This window comes from Mustela nivalis (assembly GCF_964662115.1).
Source record: "Mustela nivalis genome assembly, chromosome: 6".
NCBI lineage: Eukaryota > Metazoa > Chordata > Mammalia > Carnivora > Mustelidae > Mustela > Mustela nivalis.
The window spans coordinates 4,299,314-4,318,059 of NC_139025.1; the positions used below are offsets into that span (position 1 = coordinate 4,299,314).

General features: G+C 54.7%; 1 protein-coding gene across 1 annotated transcript in view; it reads right to left on the reverse strand.

The window, feature by feature from the left end:
• Positions 1–18,746, reverse strand: part of DYNC1H1 (dynein cytoplasmic 1 heavy chain 1) — a 66,795-nt gene that overhangs the window by 6,248 nt on the left and 41,801 nt on the right. The window contains exons 39-66 of the mRNA XM_082737410.1: positions 18,474–18,680; positions 18,276–18,397; positions 17,655–17,820; positions 16,492–16,655; positions 13,636–13,765; positions 11,513–11,646; positions 10,918–11,032; positions 10,655–10,816; positions 10,357–10,571; positions 10,071–10,275; positions 8,883–9,056; positions 8,656–8,775; positions 8,342–8,462; positions 6,901–7,096; positions 6,372–6,489; positions 6,059–6,274; positions 5,218–5,430; positions 4,992–5,119; positions 3,419–3,572; positions 2,847–2,993; positions 2,601–2,751; positions 2,192–2,445; positions 1,975–2,109; positions 1,792–1,886; positions 1,477–1,651; positions 1,233–1,308; positions 446–606; positions 98–209 (exon numbers count right to left, since the gene is read on the reverse strand). Of these exons, the coding sequence (XP_082593536.1) occupies positions 98–209; positions 446–606; positions 1,233–1,308; positions 1,477–1,651; positions 1,792–1,886; positions 1,975–2,109; positions 2,192–2,445; positions 2,601–2,751; positions 2,847–2,993; positions 3,419–3,572; positions 4,992–5,119; positions 5,218–5,430; positions 6,059–6,274; positions 6,372–6,489; positions 6,901–7,096; positions 8,342–8,462; positions 8,656–8,775; positions 8,883–9,056; positions 10,071–10,275; positions 10,357–10,571; positions 10,655–10,816; positions 10,918–11,032; positions 11,513–11,646; positions 13,636–13,765; positions 16,492–16,655; positions 17,655–17,820; positions 18,276–18,397; positions 18,474–18,680 (4,366 nt within the window). The remainder of the gene's footprint in view (positions 1–97; positions 210–445; positions 607–1,232; positions 1,309–1,476; positions 1,652–1,791; positions 1,887–1,974; positions 2,110–2,191; positions 2,446–2,600; positions 2,752–2,846; positions 2,994–3,418; positions 3,573–4,991; positions 5,120–5,217; positions 5,431–6,058; positions 6,275–6,371; positions 6,490–6,900; positions 7,097–8,341; positions 8,463–8,655; positions 8,776–8,882; positions 9,057–10,070; positions 10,276–10,356; positions 10,572–10,654; positions 10,817–10,917; positions 11,033–11,512; positions 11,647–13,635; positions 13,766–16,491; positions 16,656–17,654; positions 17,821–18,275; positions 18,398–18,473; positions 18,681–18,746) is intronic.

Here is an 18,746-nt window from a genome sequence, read left to right on the forward strand (position 1 = left end):
GCCAGAAAACTCAGTGTCAGCAAGGCAGGCCTGGGCCTCAGGGCCCACCACGAATTCCAAGGGGCTTCAGCCCGGATGATTCATCGGGCGCCCTTACCGATCGCAATCGAAGTGATCTGCGTGTTCTGTTCGGCCGCAAGGTCTTCCACGTGCCCGCTGGCGTCGTACCCAGGCACGGAGCACATCAGGACGGGAGTATTGGGCTTGACCTAGAGGTGAAGAGATCAGAACTAAGGCAGAGGGCTTCCACCAGACGGTGGATCTGGCGAGGGGAGAGCCCCACAGACAGGCCTCGCGAAGGCTTCCCGGCCCTGAGGTGTGGGCGCCGTGGGACGGCCCAGGTTGGGGGTTGGTCTGGAGCAGGTGTGTGGCCTGACGAGGAGACGGTGACCGGCTGCCGGAGGGGGTGAGGCGCACCCGGGCCTGCGGGGAGCCAGAGCCATACCTCAGTGTCCACGATGTGGGTCAGGTCGAGCGGCTGCTCCATAATGGACATGAAGGACTCCCCCAGGTTTGTGGACACAAACATGTGGGCCATGGCCAGCAGGCGGTCGGGGCGGAAGGCCTGAATCAAGAGCAGGCGGTGGATGGCCTGCCCAATGGGTGCTGCAGGAGGCAAGTACAGGGCTGGGGGGCGGGCGTGGCAAGACTCCAAGCCGCCCCCGCTGGACCAGTCCTGCAACAAGCTCCGGCCTGGTGACACTCAGTGTACAAGATTCAGCTCAAGTGACCCGAGATACCGTGCTGCCGCTCCTGGTCCTCTCCGCTCCAAGGAGCACTGCCACCACCTCCTGTCTTAAGTGAACCCTCAGGACATACGTGTGACAGTGTCTGCTGTGTGGGCCCCTCTGTGGCTACTGTGGCAGTTACCAGTTTAAAGGACTCCACGGACACCCACGTGTTGCCAGCGACCACCAGCCCCACCCCGGCTGGGTGGCACTGCTGGAGCTTGTCCCCTCCCTGCCGCAGCCAGCACAGGGCAAAGGGAGACTACTCCAGAACAAGCCCACCTCTCCCCTGACGCTGGGCGAGGGCCTGCTGATCTAGGTCTCTCCCCATCTTCAAGCGTGAGTGGAGCAGGACTTAGGACCTCAAGTTTTAATGCTGAGATAACTTATTTCAGGAACTGGTGACTTTTTGTTTTTTTGGAAGTGTTCCTTCACTTGAGCAGCAAAGCCCAATTTTACATTTGGGTCCAGAATGAAAACACAGGGAGCCTGACATGGGCTTACTGGACGGGGCTTCCTCACTCCAGAGGTACGGGACCGTCTGCTCCGGGGAGCTGCTGTCCAACCAGATGCCAAATTGCTGTGGAGATGAGAGAGAGAGAGAGAGAGAGAGAGTTGCCATGGAGCAGAGCTCGTTTTGTGGGTAGAGAAGTCGAGACGAACTATCAGACGGCACACGCGAGTGCGACACACGCAATCCCTCAAGGCCAGTTTCCTCGAAGAGGCCAGGAAGCATCAGAACATTTACCTCGTCGGCTTGAACCTTTGCAATGAGGTCTTTGAACGCAGGGAGACAGCTCAGCCTCACGACCGCCTCGGCCTGCTCCACGGTCAGGCCCTGGATCTTGGGCGTCGAGCCAGCGCTCAGGACGATCTCCTTTCCTCTCAAGAAGTGCTGGAATTCGGCATCGTAGGTGGGCTCCCTGGAGGGGGCAGCAGGTGAGCAGGATCTCCGATTCACTTCTGCCGCCCCTGAAGGAGCGGTCACAGGAAGGAATCTATTCCCTTTAAGGCCTCGTCCCGTGCTCACAGGCGACCCCCAAAGCGGGGCGGCCGACCTTACCCAACAGCGCCCTTCAGCTTGATCCGGGCCAGCAGCATGGCGAAGGTGATGTGGTCTTGGTGCAGCATGCCCCTGGCCACCCGGTTAAACGCCACCTGGGGACGAGAGCGGCCCACGTTGCGGTCCCTGAGCCATGACCTCCCACCATCCCGCCCTGACAGAGCCAAGCGCCAGGTGCTCTACCTGGAAGAGATCCTTCGTTATGATGGAGAGGCGCTGCGTGTGGTCGGTAATGCCCTTGAGGTTGGGGTTCTCGTACAGAACATTGTGATAAATGTCCAGGAAGAACTGGAGGGAGTACTGGTACAGGAAGTGGATCTGGAAGGGGAGGTGATGGCCATTAGGCGGGAGCGTGCGGCGCGCGGCGTGCTGTCCCACGGTGGGCGGCCCCCATGGTCACCTGTTTCAGGGACTCCATGGTGAAGTAGATACTGCTGCAGGCGGTGGACAGAGGCAGGTACTGCTGGGACACTGTCTCCACTTCCTGCATGACGATGTCCGTCTCCTCCACCTTCCTCGTCACCTCGGCAGCCTCCCTCTTGAGGTTCTCCAGGGTCGTTATGATGGTGTCGTCGTCCAGGATGCGCCCCTTCACCTCGTTCAGGGCCTGCAGCAGGGATTTCTCCAGCTGGCGCAGCCGGAGCTGGAACTCCCCTGAAACGGTCGGAACACCCCGAGTTTGCCGGCACCCCTGCTCCTCCAGAAGGAAAGCTCTCCCGAAGGTCTGAATAAACCCGACGTGTTCTAGTCCCTTCCAAGTTCACCCCAACCTGCTCAAGACTCCCGAAGCTCCAGACCCAGAAACACACCTTGAAGTTTAAGGAGGTCGGAGCGCTTTTCGTCCACGTCCGGCCTTTCTGCTTTCAGGACTTCATTCAGACACTGGCTCTGTAGACTGCTACGGGTGACCGTGAAGTTGACGAATGTGACCCGGGAACACAAGTCTGGTGGGAACTCCACCTGCCAAAACGAGTAACAGAACCGCCTGCTTTGTCACCCAAGCCATGACACCAAGTGCTGTCACTGCTGCGTATCTGAGGTGCCTTGTTCCTTACAGTTGGATCTCGGGTGGACAGGAAGATGACAAACGACGGTGACAAGTCTATGTCCTGGTCGCCGAGGGTGATCAGCACTCTGCCCCCTGTTCGCCGCACTTCCCGGTTCAGTACTGGATTCAACACTGGATCGTAGCTCTCCACATCCTACGGACGCACACACAAACAAATGGTCAGGGCTCCACAGTATTTATTTTCACCCAAATAACATGGCATTGACCCTGAGCTCCTGTTCCAAACACAACTCAGGAGCCACCGAGCCACGGAGACCTTCCCCGTCTGGTACGGTGGCCATGAGCCATTGGTGGCCACGTCATTAAAACATTCAGCTCCTCAGTCACCCCAGCCACACACATGTCCACCACAGCAGGCAGCACAGATCAGAGAACATTACCATCAGTGTAGAAAGTTCCAGTGGACTGTGATGACTGAGACTAAATAAACACTGTTCTGTTGGCCCAACTTTTCACAGAACAATCGCAAACCTTTATCCTTTGACATCAAACAAGTGCCGTTACTGTCACAGGCACAGACTCCAGTTTTGCACCGCATCAAGTGTTTGCTGCACACACCTGCACCAGAAGGGGGTTCCCAAACCTCAGCGCACTCTCCAGGTTCTTCCGGAAGGCGTCGTCCAGGAAGCTGGTGCGCGTGATCTTGCGGTCCTTGTACTCGTTCATGATGAACTCTGTGGCCTGGCCAGAGGGGTCGATGATCAGCGGGTACCTGAGGGGGAGGCGACATTAGAGCAGGTTCAGGGAGCCTGGACAAAGGTGACGGGAAGCTGTCCCCACCGCTCCAGCGTGGTCTCCAGAGTCCCATGAAGACAAGCGTCACAAAGGCTTGCCGCTAAAGCCGTCTTTCTGAAGCGCTTCTGTAGGGAGCTAACCAAGTCACAGATTCCCTGGAGCAGGGCAGGGCGGCTTTAGACCCCCAGGGACTCTGACGAATGGCAGACACAGCTTAGTCCTCACGAGAAACCTGGGAGAAGGTACCATCAGCTCGTCTCTTTTATGAATGAGCAAGACGGGGCACTAAGAGTGATGGGTCCAGGGTCATGGGGCCAACTAAAACACTTTTTAAAAAATGTACTGCACGTACATGTGTTTGCACAAAATTCAGAAGCCATGAAAGGGCATACGGTGGGAAGATTCCCCCTTCGCCTAATTTTGGTCACGGGTTTCTGGTTTTCTGCTCAGAGAAGCTCCAGGCGTTTACAGACACACGTGTGCACGTGGGTACGTGTATCCGTGGGGAGCACACCTGCCCTCTCATGTGACACGTGTCCTCTTCGCTCGCCGCCTGCCGGACAGCCTCTGTGGACATGCGTGGCCGGGTCTGTAACGACCCCAGCCGCCTGCCCTGGAGATGCACAGTGAGCTGCTAACTGGCTCCCGATGAAGGCCCCTGAGGTGCTGTCAGTCTGCTGTCAGTCACACACCGTCCTTAGGTTTATCATTTGTCCCGTGGGCCAGGCTAGTGCCGGAGCAGCACGGAGGAGTGCCTGTGCGCTTGCTCAGAGGAGCCCACCCAGCGCAGACCGCAAGGACGGATCGACACTCCCACCAGCACCACGGGGCAAGACGCGGAGCCGCAGGCGGGGCCCGAGGGGCTAGGAGTCTTCATCCTTTGTGTCTGTGGGACAGTGACATACTTCATGGGCTCCAGGATTTCAAGATACTGAGACGAAGCCAGAAACACCCAGGGTGTCTGGGTAGGGAGCTGCTGCAGAGAGGGCCAGGGGCCCTGTATGGGGTGGGGGTGCTGCAGACCCCGGAGCCAGTGTCCAGCCACCCTGCCTGCAGTCAAGGGAACTTATTTGGGCTTCTTAGGCCAGGAACCAGGTACACCAGATGCCCCTCTTCTCAGCTAAGTATCTGCAGTCATGATATGCCGAGAGGGTCTGTTCCACCGTCTGCCTCAGCACAGCCCTGCCAATCCACCCCGAACGCCCACATGAGAGAGGCTCACGGCAGGACGATTCAGACGGGCAGGAAGCGAGGATGAGGCCCGCGCGTACCCCCCGGCAGAGATGGGCACTACGCCTGCCGGCGCTGCTCGCCCGCTGCCAAGTTTCTACTCAGCTCCTCAGACCTGGGCGCGCCGCACACAAGGACCCGCGAGTTGCTCTGCGCCGGCTCGTACCTGTTGAACCGCTTCAGCATGATGGCGTTCTCCGTGCACAGGTCGTCCGCAGGCAGGGAGCTGGCTTGCCAGCGGAGGCGCTCGTCGGCGTTGGAGAGGTACTCCGTGCGGGCGATGTCTGTGCGGAACTGAAAGGGGACAGTGGTCACTCCTCCTCCCGGGACCCGCCGAACGGACAGCGGGGTGGCTCCCGCGCTTCCCGCCGGCGCAGCCCCCCGCCCGGTACCTGGATGTTGGCCTGCTGCAAGTGGTGGGACCAGGTGGTGAACAGGTTCTGGCGCATCTGCTGGTCAAAGTAACCCGCGTAGGCGATAAATGCGGCTGACAAGAGGCAGTCCCCGGCGATGGTGGACATCTGGTTTTTGAAAGTCTCACTTGTTTTTTCCCACCGCTCGCGTTCGGCGGACAGACTCTTCAGAAGGGCAGTGCTCCGGTTCACCTACCGGGAAGAGGAGCAGGATTTATGCTGAAAAGGGAAAACCTGTCCCCCTGCAGGGCTCTGGGCGGGCCGGAGGCGGAAACGCGCTCCAGCTGCTCAGTCTCCGGAGCGATCCAGCTCCCCCACGGCGGAGGACAACACCGGTCTCAGAATACGAGGGGGCGCGAGGGGGCGCAGAGAAGCAGGGGTCAGCCTTGAGGCGTGGGTGGTAGGAGCGGGGCCTGGGCCGGAAGAGCGCAGGGGCAGAGGGCTGCGGAGGGCCAGGGGGCGGAAGGCAGCGCTGCTGGCGGGGGAGGAGAGTATCGGGGAGCTCAGGGGGAGGCCCAGTACGGCGAAGCACACGGCAGTGGACGTGAGACCCGGACAGACACCCAGCCGCGGGTGACCCCACTGAAACTGAGGTGGGCAAACGCACAGGTTGGGGGCTGGCGTGGGGAAGGGGCTCCCAGCTTCAGACCACCCCCTGGCATGATTAACGCCACTCAGTGACTCCTCGGGGAAGCCGGCAGGATGTCTCCGACAAGAGAGCCGGCCAGACGAGGGCGGGGCCGGCACACAGCCGTTCCACGTCCCGAAGCCAGCGAAGGGGAGCGGGCGGGAAGACGGCGCAGCCTGCGGAGGGTCTCACTTTCGCTTCCACGGCGGCCAGGTCTGCTTTGATGGCCTGGGCCTCCGAGATGAGGACGGCGTACTCCTCCTTGTAGCGGGCGATGCTGGCCTCCAGGTCCCGGATCATCTGCTCCACCTCGTTGGCCTTCTGCTGGTTGTCCTTGGCGTCGTCCTCCAGCTTCTGCAGCTCGTTGCGCAGGGGCTCCACCCGCTTCAGCATGTCGGCGTAGTTAAGCTGAGGAGACAGACACACAGTGGTCCTTTCTCAGGAGCCACTGGCCGGGGGCGGGGCGCGTCTCTTCCCACCAGGAGCTCCGGGCCGCGCCGCCTACCTGCGCGATCGCCCACTTCACCATAGGCCCACAGGCCAGGGACGCCCGGTTCACTATCTCGTAGTTGTAGCTGGGGTTGGACATGTAGTTTTTCTTCATCTTCTCCCGGATGGCGTCGCTGCAAGAGAGGACACGGAGTTCCAAGCAGGTGTCGGCTGAATGCAGAGTTTCTAGGAAACCGCAGTGGAAAGGCCGGCTCCCATCGGCTGCCCCCGTGTTCTGCGTGACAGTGGCCCTGCTGCGCCCCCCCCCGACGGGAGGCAGTGTCTGCCACGGGCTCTGGGGCAAGGCCCTCACAACTACTTGTGCTGACGGGCGTTCGGCTCACAGGTCAAGGAACCGGAGAGCTAGTGCCAGGAACGGGAGGGAGAAACCGGACAACCACTCTGAAGGAACCGGCCTGGGAGGCATGCGTGCTAACATAACGGACGCTGCCTTCTGGAATATAACCCCGCACGGCGACAGGATGTCACAGCAGGGAAACCTCCCAGCATTGGGGCACTGTCTTCTGCTCCGAGGCAGTGCTCACCTGATCTCCTCTGCAGAGAAGTTGACGATGGTGGGGATGAAGTTCTCCCTCATGATGATGGAGCGGATCTGCTTCCAGTCCGTGGTGCTCTCCCCCAGCAGCAGGCAGATGGACTCGAGTGCCAGCTTCACGGCCGCGGGGGGGTTGGCCATGGACCGCACCTCCACCAGGTGCTGCTTCTTGATCGACTTCACGGCTGAGCACAGCAGCAGCAGGAGAGGCGGGGCGGGGGGGGCGACAGAGGGAGGGCGGTGAGGGGCGGCCGCACAGCAGAGCCACGGCTCCCAGCGAGGAGGGGCCCTCCGCCCAGAAGGTCTGAGCAAGCAAGACTTTGCGTCTTTAAACTTAAACAAAATGGTAGGAGGGACCGACCTTTGAAATAGGAGGTTCTCACTGTACTAGCAAACCCACAGCGAATGGTCCATAAATAGCAGGCCGCTGCCTTCAGCAAGGTCTCCCAGCCCCACTAGCTCCAGCTCCAGAAAGACATTTTCATCACGTGTGTGTCTTCCACAACTTAAGCAAAGATGTTTTCAATCTGCCAGAATTCACAAACCACTGGCCTGGCTGGGTGAATCCAGTTCTAAAAGGACGGTCGGTGCCTTCCACAAGCTAAAACAGTCGTCCAGCCTGAACTTTGATGAAACGCTTTCTCAGTGGTTACTCGGCAGTGAAAACCATATTAAGTTCTCATTTAATCCAACTCTCAAGGAAAATCTAAGGTTTGGACGCTGTAAATTCCTGCTGAGGTAGAAGAGAAAGCCCTTGCTTTTGGAGCAAACACCATGGGGCCAGAAGGGACCTTGGGGCAGGGGAGGCCGCAGGGGTGGGCACAGCGTCCACAGGTGGGCACCGCTGGAGGCTAGGGCACCTAGGTCTGCAGTCACTGGCCCGGCCGGAGCGCGCTCGGAAAACCACGAGGTGGCGACACCGTGCGCTTCACGGCATTTCTGCTGATGTTCAAGTCAGGGATTCATAAACGCACATTCATGTAATTATCACCAGATTTTGAAAAAAAAAACCCCACGTATTCACATAAACCTTGTTTTGTCAACCATCTCTCATGAGAAGGGCTCCACTCTGGTGGAAGCAGTGTTACAAGAGCTTCACTTTCTGGGGCACCTGGGTGGCTCAGTGAGTTAAGCCTCTGCCTTTCGTTCAGGTCATGATCTCAGGGTCCTGGGATCAAATCCCGCATCAGGTTCTCTGCTCAGCAGGGAGCCTGCTTCCCTTCCTCTCTCTGCCTACTTGTGATCTCTGTCTGTCAAATAAATAAAATCTTAAAAAAAACCCAACCAACCAACCACCCAAACAAAAAACCGTTGCTTCCCGAGACGCAGGCAGTCTCCAGCATTTCGGGAAGCCGTGAGCTACGGACCAGGCTCAGTCCCCACACTGCACAGCAGCGCGGACAGAGCCAGACCCGACGGCGCGGACGTACCATTCTGGGCCTCGATGACCGCGGGCTCCACCTTGTCCAGGTCCTCCTTGACGCTCATCTGTTTGTCGGCAATCACTTCCTGCTGCTTGTGCAGCTGCTCTTGGATTTCCTGGCTCATCACCTAGACAGCAAGGAAGGCTCGGTGATGGGTCTTGGCTACTTTGCTGAGCGGTTCCTGAACACTCCTTGCCCCACCCAGACACCCGCAACCCCAACCCGTTAGACCCCGAAGCCCACTCAGACCAGACTTGCTATGCTCCCGGAGACGGCTGGCGCGGACCCGGCCGGCTGGGGCTCCTGAGGCAAACACTCACCTTCTTCTTCTCCGCCTCCTGCTGGTCCTTCACCATCTTCTTCAGCTTGTCGTTGGCGGCCGCGTTCTTGACCTCCAGCTCTTGGCTCTTTATCCTCAAGTCGCGCCGCAGCTCCTCCACCTGAGAGACAGACACCACGTGAGGAAAACGGAACGATGCGGAAATGACCGGGAAAGGGGCCTATGCTAGCCCCCTGCCCGTAAGGGAGACGAACCCCTAGGATGTACCTGGTCAACCGTCTCTTTGATTTTCCTGAGCCCGACATTCAAGTGCATCTGCTGCTCCTCCAGCTCGCTCCGCTTCTCGTGGAACAGGTTGGCGTAGTGGTTGATGAAGTCCAGGTAGTGGCGAGGCGTGATGGCCATCGTTCTGCCGCCGCGCTTTGCCAGCCGAGCGTTAGCCTTTTAGAAAACAGTTCGATCTTATCGCTCTTCAGGACATCCTCTGTGGTTTCACCTCAGAAAGCTAACTGCTCTGCCAGGTGACGTGGCGGCACGGACTCGGCCCTCAGGAGTCACGCTTGAGCTGGGGTCTCAGCTCAGCCTCCTGGGAGATCCCAGGGAGCCCCTCAGACCCCTAAATTTTCTCCTCAAACGTCTCTACAACCCAGAGGTGACCTTGGTGACCCAGACGTGTACTCCGTAAGAACAGGTTCTATGACTGGAGTCCCGCACGCTCTGCCCCCTGATTCCTGCCGACCTTCCACGGACATCAAAGTAAGAGATGGCAGCAGGAGGAGGGCAAGAGGGCACAGCTCTGTGTGACCAGCTGCTCTGGCCCCTCAGGCTAGTGCAGGGCAACAGAACATGAGACCAGCAAGGGAAGCCAGGGCCAGGCCACATCCCAGAGGCAGTGGGGCTGGCCTGTAGGTGCGGCGGAGCAGCGGTCCTCAGGGCACCTGCAGGCTTAGAGTGGGTTTTACAAAGCCTTACAGGGGGGAGCGAACGGAACCCTTCCATGATAAGGAGTGAGCAAACCCCAGCCAGTGGGCCAAATCCCGCCACTGCCTGTTTCTGCCAACACAGCGCTGGAGGGCACAGCCCTACCCACCTGCTCACACGTGGGCTGTGGAGGCTGCGTACTGGGGCAGGCCCGAGTAGCTCAAAAATCCTCCTAGTCCACAAAGCGCAAGACATTCACTATCTGGCCTTTTACAGGGAAAGCATGCTGACCCCTGGTTGGGAATGGACAGCTAGGACACACACACACACACACACCCTGGCAGTGAGACCAGCAAAGCAGAGAAGAGCGCTTCACAGAGGCCACGGCCAGAGGGCAGCGAAGGTCAGTGAGCCCCGGGGGTGCAGCCTGGTAACATGGGAAGGAAGTGCTCCTGAGAGGCACCAAGAGGCCATGGTGGTGTGTCTACTACCGGGGAGCCTCCGCGCTCCCCTCTGTCCAGACACGGAGCTCACCTGGTGCAGAGTCTGGTGAACAAACACACAGCTGTTCACAATAGCTTCGCGGTGTGACGGCGGTTGTGGCAGTTTGTCGTACACGACCGGCATGTAATCGGGCACGATGTAATTCGGCTTCTCCAGGTCCATTTTGCTTGTGAATTCCTTGCCCACTTGATACAGGGCTTCCGTGGACCAGTCCCCAAACCAGTTCAACACACACCTGAAAGAGACGGCCACGTCTCCCACAGCTCCCCAGAGCGGGGCTGCCCGTGACCCAGAGCCGGGCGGACACCGGCATCACCTGTTGAAAAGCGCCGGGGAGGTAGCCGCGCGGTCCTTGAGCCCCTCTGAGGATGGGTTCATGGTGAAGACAACGTGGAGGTTGCGGATGACCTGGCTGGTGAACCACTTGTACAGCTCCTCGTGCGAGTCCAGCATCAAGCCCTCCTTCTGGGCCCCCTCTTTGCACTGGGTCATCAGGGTGGCATACTCGTCCCCTTCGAAGAGGCCGGGAACCTGGCAAGCAAGAGAGCACGACTACCGACTGGTCCTGGTGTCCCGGAACAGCGCGCAGGCAGCACCACACACGGGGCGCTCACCTCCCCGTTGGCCAGCAGCGTGTTCATGCGCTCCAGGAACCCGGAATCTAACACGTTGGACTCATCCATGATGAACGCGATCTTTTCATTCTTACAGCCGGAACGCCTCAACACGGTCCGAAGATCCTCATCGAAGTCTTCCCCCGTGTACTTCCTATGCACCTGCAGAAGCAGTTGCCGGGTCAGGTCTGTTTTTGTTCGAGGAGCCTTGTGCGTGCAGCAGGAATCCGTTGTTGGGGCGCACAAGTGCCGAGCACACCTACCTTAATCTGGTACACGCTCAAACCATTCATCCAGGCCACAAAACGGGACAGGGTGGTTTTTCCCGCTCCGCTGACACCAATTAGAAGCAAGTGGCCTTGAGGCTGGCGGAATATTCTGAAACATTATCAGAAAAAGATAAAATTTGAGGCTTTTATGATCTGGTCCCCTTTTAACACTTAGGTCCTAAACTTTCTCAGGAATTAATATACAACAGTTTTAATGTGTTTCCACTTAAATCTGTATGTTGAACAGTTGTTAAGCAATCGCTATCTGCCAGGACTGGGGGCCGCAAAGACCCACAGGACATGGTCCTGTCCTCAGATACTCAGATGGCAGGAGGCGGACAGACCCGATTTCTAGAGGAGCTTTCGGTCTTGGTTGGCACAGACCGCTGGCAGGAGCACAGTAAGTGCCAAGCAGCAGGCACGTATGTGACAGAGAAGCTGGACTGAGAAGGGCAGGGGAAGGGGGGACAAGAGGAGGGTGGAGGCGAGGTGGGGGAAGGTCGGTCGGTCGGGAGGCCTGGCAGAATCTCCCAACACTACGTTAAGAGCAGCTAAGGCCAGGGGTGACCTGTCACAACAGAAAGCCCACCGGTCGATCCTGAGCACGTGGTCTAACACTTCATTAAACAGGACCAGAGGGACATCAAGTTCTTCTTCATAGAAGACTTTCAGCCGAGCTTTGACGTAGTCTCTCAATTCTTCCTGGTCAACTGGGATGTAATCCTGTAGGAAAACAGGTAAGACCCAAATTACTAAGAAATCATCTTCGTTATTAGCCAATTGTATTTTCATATACTTGGGGCGCCTGGCTGGCTCATTTGGTACAGCATGAGACTCTTTTTTTTTTTTTTTTTTTAAGATTTTGTTTATTTATTTGACAGAGATCACAAGTAGGCAGAGAGGCAGGCAGAGAGAGAGGGAAGCAGGCTTCCTGCTAAACAGAGAGCCTGATGTAGAGCTCCATCCCAGGACCCTGGGATCATGACCTGAGCCGAAGGCAGAGGCTTAACCCACTGAGCCACCTAGGCACCCCCAGCATGAGACTCTTGACCTTAGAGTTTTGGGTTCAAGCCCCACATTGGGTGTACACATTGTTTAAAAATAAAATCTTTAGGGGCACCTGGGTGGTTCAGTGGATTAAGCCGCTGCCTTTGGCTCAGGTCTTGATCTCAGGGTCCTGGGATCGAGTCCCGCAACGGGCTCTCTGCTCAGCAGGGAGCCTGCTTCCCCCCCCCCCCCGCCCTCTCTCTCTGCCTGCCTCTCTGTCTACTGTGATCTCTCTCTGTCAAATAAATAAATAAATAAAATAAAATAAAAAAATCTTTAGAACGTCATTTCCATCCAAACTGACAGAGAAAGTCAATGTAGTCCTGGCCTCAATTCCAAGGGTGGGCAGCACTGGTGGTTTTAGCACAAACTGACAAGTCAGTTCTAAATTTCATTTGGAAGAGGAATGGTCAAGAGGTCCCTAAAGATGAACCAAGTGTGAAGGCCTCTGCCACCGGACTTCACCACCCTCCTGAGTGCAGGAAGCAACAACTAAGCAGTAGAGCAGGCCTGAGCCTCCGAAATAGACCCCTGCACTCGGGGAGCCCGCAGCAGAGAGATGCTGCCAAGTGAGGGATTATTCTACCAACAGCGCTGGGTCAGGTGTCCGGACAACAGACCTGGAGCTACACACACACACACACACACACACACACACACACAATTATAGACGGGTTATGTGTTAAATGACGGAGCTTTAACATTTGCTCTTTAAAAGACACCATAGAGGGCGCCTGGGTGGCTCAGTGGTTGAGCCGCTGCCTTCGGCTCAGGTCATGATCTCAGGGTCCTGGGATCGAGTCCTGCATCGGGCTCTCTGCTTAGCAGGGAGCCTGCTTCCGTCTCTCTCTCTTTGCCTGCCTCTCTGTCTACTGTGATCTCTCTCTGTCAAATAAATAAATAAAATCTTTAAAAAAAAAAAAAGACACCATAGAAACGGTGACGGATGAACCACTGGGAGAAGACAGTGCCTATAAATGAGCAGGGTTAGGATCTAGAGTCCAGAAATAAGCAGAAAATTCTAGCAACACCCAACAAACCTCTCTTGCTATCTCTTGCTTCTGTGTGGCCCTCTTTAAGACCCAGAGCCAGGGTCTGCTCTCCTGAGAGCTCTCCCCAGACGGAGCTATTTATACCATGTTGGACTGGGAGCTCCCTACAGGAAGCCCTGGCTCATCCCTGCGTCTGTCTGCCTTTCCTACTGAATGAAATGCGTACTGAAACTACAACTTACTAGAACATCCTACTCTTCTGGAAAAAGGACAGCTCATAGCTATTCTGGGAACGTCAACTTTGTTTAGTACAAACTATATGAAATATTTTCACCCAACTTATTCACAATTAGCTCATTTTTATAGTGTGAGGAAAGAGAAAGCAAAGGGAAAACCCCTTTCGCTGCAAACACGTGGAAGTCGTGACCCCTGCTGGCTGGAGTGGTGTGGCTCTCATAGTGGCCACCTCATGGGAAGAGGACACACCCAGCAGGCCAGCTGGCCCCAGCCACACTCCTGGATCATCAGTCCCACGGTACCAGCAAATACGCAGTGCACCGAGCCTACACCCAGTGCTCACTTACAGGTGCTTCAGGAAAAAGGTATTTTTGGTTAGAAAATGACTCTGACTAAGAGGACAGAAGAAGTGTTTCTGAAATGACGTATTTGTTACCTTTGACAACCAGTTGCTGTACAGGATGGGCCGGCTCATCGCCTTCTCTTTGTCTATGTTGGGGAAGTGCTTCAGAGCAACCATGTCAATGTTCTCATCTGTCCAGCGCCTTTCCTCGTCTTCCACGAGCCTGTGGGAAGCAGAGAGGATGCCTTTCAGTCCAAACAGAAACCGTGCTGAGAAAATACCAGGTTTTGTCGGTGCTGAGAGCGACTGCAAGAACCAGAATTAGCCTTTACAGAAATTTTCATTTTCCACAAATGGAAAAACCTATGAATCTGAATTCCAGACAGCTTAAACTATCCAAAATTCTGACATTGTAATGTAATGACAATGTAAAACCCCTCAAAAAAACAAAAGCAAAAATAAAGTAAAAAAACCTCCTTTAATAATGTCTAATCACACTGATTTTTAAAACAGCAACAGGTGGGGCGACTGGGTGGCTGGTCGGTCAACCGTCTGTCTGCCTTTGGCTCAGGTCATGATCCCAGAGTCCTGGGATCGAGCCCCACTTCAGGCTCCGTGCTCAGCAGGGAGTCTGCATTTCCCTCTGCCTCTGCCCCAGCTCGTGCTCTGTTTCCCTCCCTCTCTCTCAAATAAGTAAAACCTTAAAAAAATAAAATAAAATAGGGGCGCCTGGGTGGCTCAGTTGGTTAAGCAGCTGCCTTCGGCTCAGGTCATGATCCCGGCGTCCTGGGATCGAGCACGTCGGGCTCCTTGCTCGGCGGGGAGCCTGCGTCTCCCTCTGCCTCTGCCTGCCATTCTGTCTGCCTGTGCTCGCGCTCTCTCTCTCTGACAAATAAATAAATAAAATCTTAAAAAAAAAAAAAAAGAGAAAATGACAATATGATTCTAACTTCTAAGCTTGCCTAATATAAAGTTCCCAATATCATGGGGGCAGTAAGAGAACAGGAACAGGGGACTGAGCCGCACACTGCTGGAGACACCGGGCTTATGAAGAGAACCACAGAGCAAGCAGGTGAGACCGGACCTATCCTTGTGGAGGGGGATGAGGGCAAACCCTTTCTGAGAAGCTGACTCTGTGATCCGCTTAGTGGGCCACGAGGGGCCGGTCTAGTGGAGGCAGGGCCTGTGGTTACTGCAGCCAATCGGAATTTACAAGCACCACTGCCAGTGCTACATTTTAATAAAAACAAAATTTTGTCTCTGGTATTTTGGGAAATCTGGTAAAACTGTATTATAGCTCAAATTTTTTCATTATTAAAAAAGAGAGTGTTAGAGAGTTTTGTTTTTTAATTAAAAAAAAAAACTTAGGGCACCTGGGTGGCTCAGTGGGTTAAGCCTCTGCCTTCGGCTCAGGTCATGATCTCAGGGTCCTGGGATCAAGCCCCGCATTGGGCTCTCTGCTCAGCAGGGAGCCTGCTTGCTCCTCCTCTTTCTCTTCCTGCCTCTGTCTACTTATGACCTCTGTCAAATAAATAAATAAAATCTTAAAAAAAAAAAAAAAAAAAAGCTAGCATGTTCCTTGCTCCCCCTTACTCCACCCATCGGGGACACTGGGCTCTTGGTCAGGGCAGCTGTGTGGAACTCAAGGACTCCAAGGAGCCTGATGTGAAAGCCGGAAATCTATAATAAAGCAACATTCTGGGACTCCTTGAAAGTACAGATGAGAAAAGCCAGCTGGAGGCAGGACTCATCGGTCTAGTGGTGCAGTTGCCAAATGGACAGGTACTTCTCAGTCTGGAGGGAGCCAGTTACCTTGGGTTCTCCCGGGGAAGAACCACTAATTGCTACCAACCATGTACACCTGGGATGGTCAGTGGTCAGAGGGACGGGCTGTCTCACCCTCAGGCTGGGAGTAAGGGGACTTGGCCTGCCATCAGAGGCCTGCCCTCCTACACTGTTCTGAGTAACCCAGTTCACAGGCAGAACATTTCCCCAAATAATTTGGGCAGGAAACCGTGGTACCACATTAAATAGTAAATCAATTAAGATTTACTGCTTAGCAATAAGTTTAACTTTTCCTCACCAGTCTAAATTGAGCCTACAAGTCCATGTACACTAACATACATAAAATAAAAAATTAAAAATACAAGAAAAAAATTACAAGACAGGACTAGGAAAATTAAGAATTTATTGTCAAATAAAGATCTTACTCAAGTATAAAGAATGTAAAAATTTGCTTCTGGCTAAAGAAAAATAATTGACGAGATTCCTCAAGAGGTAAAAACTCAACTTTTCACTCTGGCATTTCCTGCGACTCAAACCACAAGTTTCCGTGATCCACTAAGTACTGGGGACATCCCTAGAAAAACTCAGAAGCTGCAAAGTAACTCCTGAGACAAGCAGCTGACAGGAAGAGAAAACTGAAGTCCCAGGGACAGAGCCGCAAACCCTCTGATAAAAGGATGGAGGGTAAGGAGATGGTGGTCCTGGAAACCCTGTCAGGTAGTCGTTAGAAGGCATTCAATCATGGGTTTCTGGTTTTGTGTTTGTTTTAAGTGATCTCTATATCCAATGTGGGAGTCGCACTCATGACTCCAGGTCAAGAGTCACATGCCAGCCAGATGCCCCTGGAAGGCATTCGAATTCTCGAGACCTCTGGCTTTGACCGATTAGGCGATGCCCACTTGACGGTTGCAGAGGCTAATGCAAGTGCCTCGCCCCATGCCCCTCGGTAAGCAGCCCAGGGCAGTCCCCGCTCCCAGAGACGCATCAACGCCGGGGGTGGCTGTGCTCAGTGCCGAGACACAAGGCTGACCTTGTCCGCTCCCTTCCACCATCAGCAGAGCCTGGCTCAAATCTGGCCAGCCCAGCCTTGCAGAGACCCTACCTTGGAGGGTGGGTAAGAGAGGGAGCAGGGAAGCATGGAGCTAACCGCATCCTCGGCTTTACCTGTCTTGGAAGAGACGCAGGGCTTCATGTGCCCAAATCCGGATAAGGCCTTCCACGGGCAGAGTCTCCAGAGGTCTCAGGGCCTCAAAGATCCCTCGCACCCACCTCGTCATCTCACGGGGGGAGTAGATGTAGTGGGGCTGTGTGTCCTGAGTGAATCTCTCCTGCGGTTCAGAAAAGTGGAGGTGCATGTAAATATCTTAAGGCATGAAAAATGAATAAAAGAGCAAATGCTGTATGACATTTTTATATTGAAAATGAACCTCCTAAGCCCTGGAATATTGTAGGACGAATTAGTAATGTTGGAACAACTGGACAACTATCCAGAACAAAGCTTGATGCAAGCTGCTCACTTTGATATTGAAATTAATTATATTTTGAAAGAAACTACAAAAAATTCTTCCAAAAATACTTTAAAAAAGGTAATTCCTTGGGACACCTGGGTGGCTCAGTGGGTTAAGCCTCTGCCTTTGCCTCAGGTCCTGATCTCAGGGTCCCAGGATCGAGTCCCACGTCAGGCTCTCTGCTCTGCAGGGAGCCTGCTTCTCCTCTCTTTCTACCTGCCTCTCTGCTTACTTATGATCTCTGTCAAATAAATAAAATCTAAAAAAAAAACAAATAAAAACGTAATCCTTAAGTTCAGGAAAAGCATGATTTGAAAAACAGAAATAAAGACAAAAAATTATATTAAAATTCTGCAGAGAAAAGTTGCAGTTCTACAAAATTAAAAGCAAACTAAATACCAGGAAACATTTGCAACATGGAACAGGAAGCGCTCATAAAGCATTAGGAGCGCAACACTGTCCCCATGGGCCAATGGGCAGCACTCGAAGTGCTCTTGGAAGTCTTCCCCGAAACAGGCAAGTCACAAGAACCCCATCTTTTTTTCACTAAAGCCCACCTTTTTTTTTTTTTTTTAAAAGATTTTATTTATTTATTTGACACAAAGAGACACACAGTGAGAGAGGGAACACAAGCAGAGGAGTGGGAGAGAGAGAAGCAGGCTTCCTGCCGTGCAGAGAGCCTGATGTGGGGGCTCGATCCCAGGACCCTGGGGATCGTGACCCGAGCCAAAGGCAGATGCCACCCAGGTGCCCCTCACTAAAGCCCAAACTTGTAACAGCGTTCTTTAGCCCCCAGAGGAGCAGAGGAGCCCTGAGTACCTGAGACATGGTATAGAACTCCACCATGGCGGCCGTGAGCGGCTCAGCGTACGTGCGCAGAGATGGAATGAGCCTCAGCATGGCCCGGTTGAAGGTGCCGTAGATCTGTGTCAGGGAGGCGGGTCCCGGGTAATCCACATACACAACAGGTACATGCCGCAGGAATCTGTGTGAGGACAGCCGGCTCAGCCACTCCAGTGACGGAGCAGTGCGCCTGAGTCGCCCAGCCCCAAGTGCCTTCCTAATCGAGCCACACAGGCTTCATGTCACAGTTCACACAGCGACACGTGAGCGACACACTCATGCCCGGGCCTGACACGCAGATACAAAAAACTTGAAAAAGAGCCAAGCAAAGGTGGGAAAGTGATTCTGGCTTCTGCCCCATCTTGGCCCCACGGGTCTGCGGCAGTTAGCCCATTACCCCCAGAGAGTCGGAACTTTTGTTTTCAAGTGTGTTTTCCTGGGATCGCAGCACAGAGAAAGGAGCCCAGGGGCCAACCTATGATAAACAGTATTTTGTTTCCTTTTAATAATTAAAACCAGATTTTCACTGTGCTACATCTAAAGCAATCGTGGAACAGGTACGTTGTGAGGCGAGTGTGGACTACAGAGCGGTGTTACCTGTGAGACAGGGGCTTTCTTCCAGGATCGGTGGGTGGATTACAAGCCCCGACAAACTGGATTCTCTCCAGCTTCACCCACGTTTGGTCTGAGGTTCGGTAGAAGCCTCCGTGTTCCACCATCTGAGGGCAAGCGGGAGCGTTAGCTAGGCAGAGGCAAACACGAGCAAGGGCAGCGGGGCCTCGGGGGCGCGCACACCTGTCTGATGAAGGATATGACCCTCTGGGTCCCGTATTTATCCATGTCCGGCAAGTTGATCTCATCACAGAATAGAACCAGCCACTTCCCAAGTTGAACAGGAGCCAGGACGACCCCGTTCGGTGTGCGTCTGTACTCGCAGTAGTGGTCGAATGTCTTCAGCAGCAGCTCGGGGGTGGTCGCACTCGAGAAGTTAAGACCCACAACCTTTGGAGGGGAAGAACCAAATGAAGGCCCGTAAGCCCCATCCCGCATTTGAGCACCAGAAGGCTT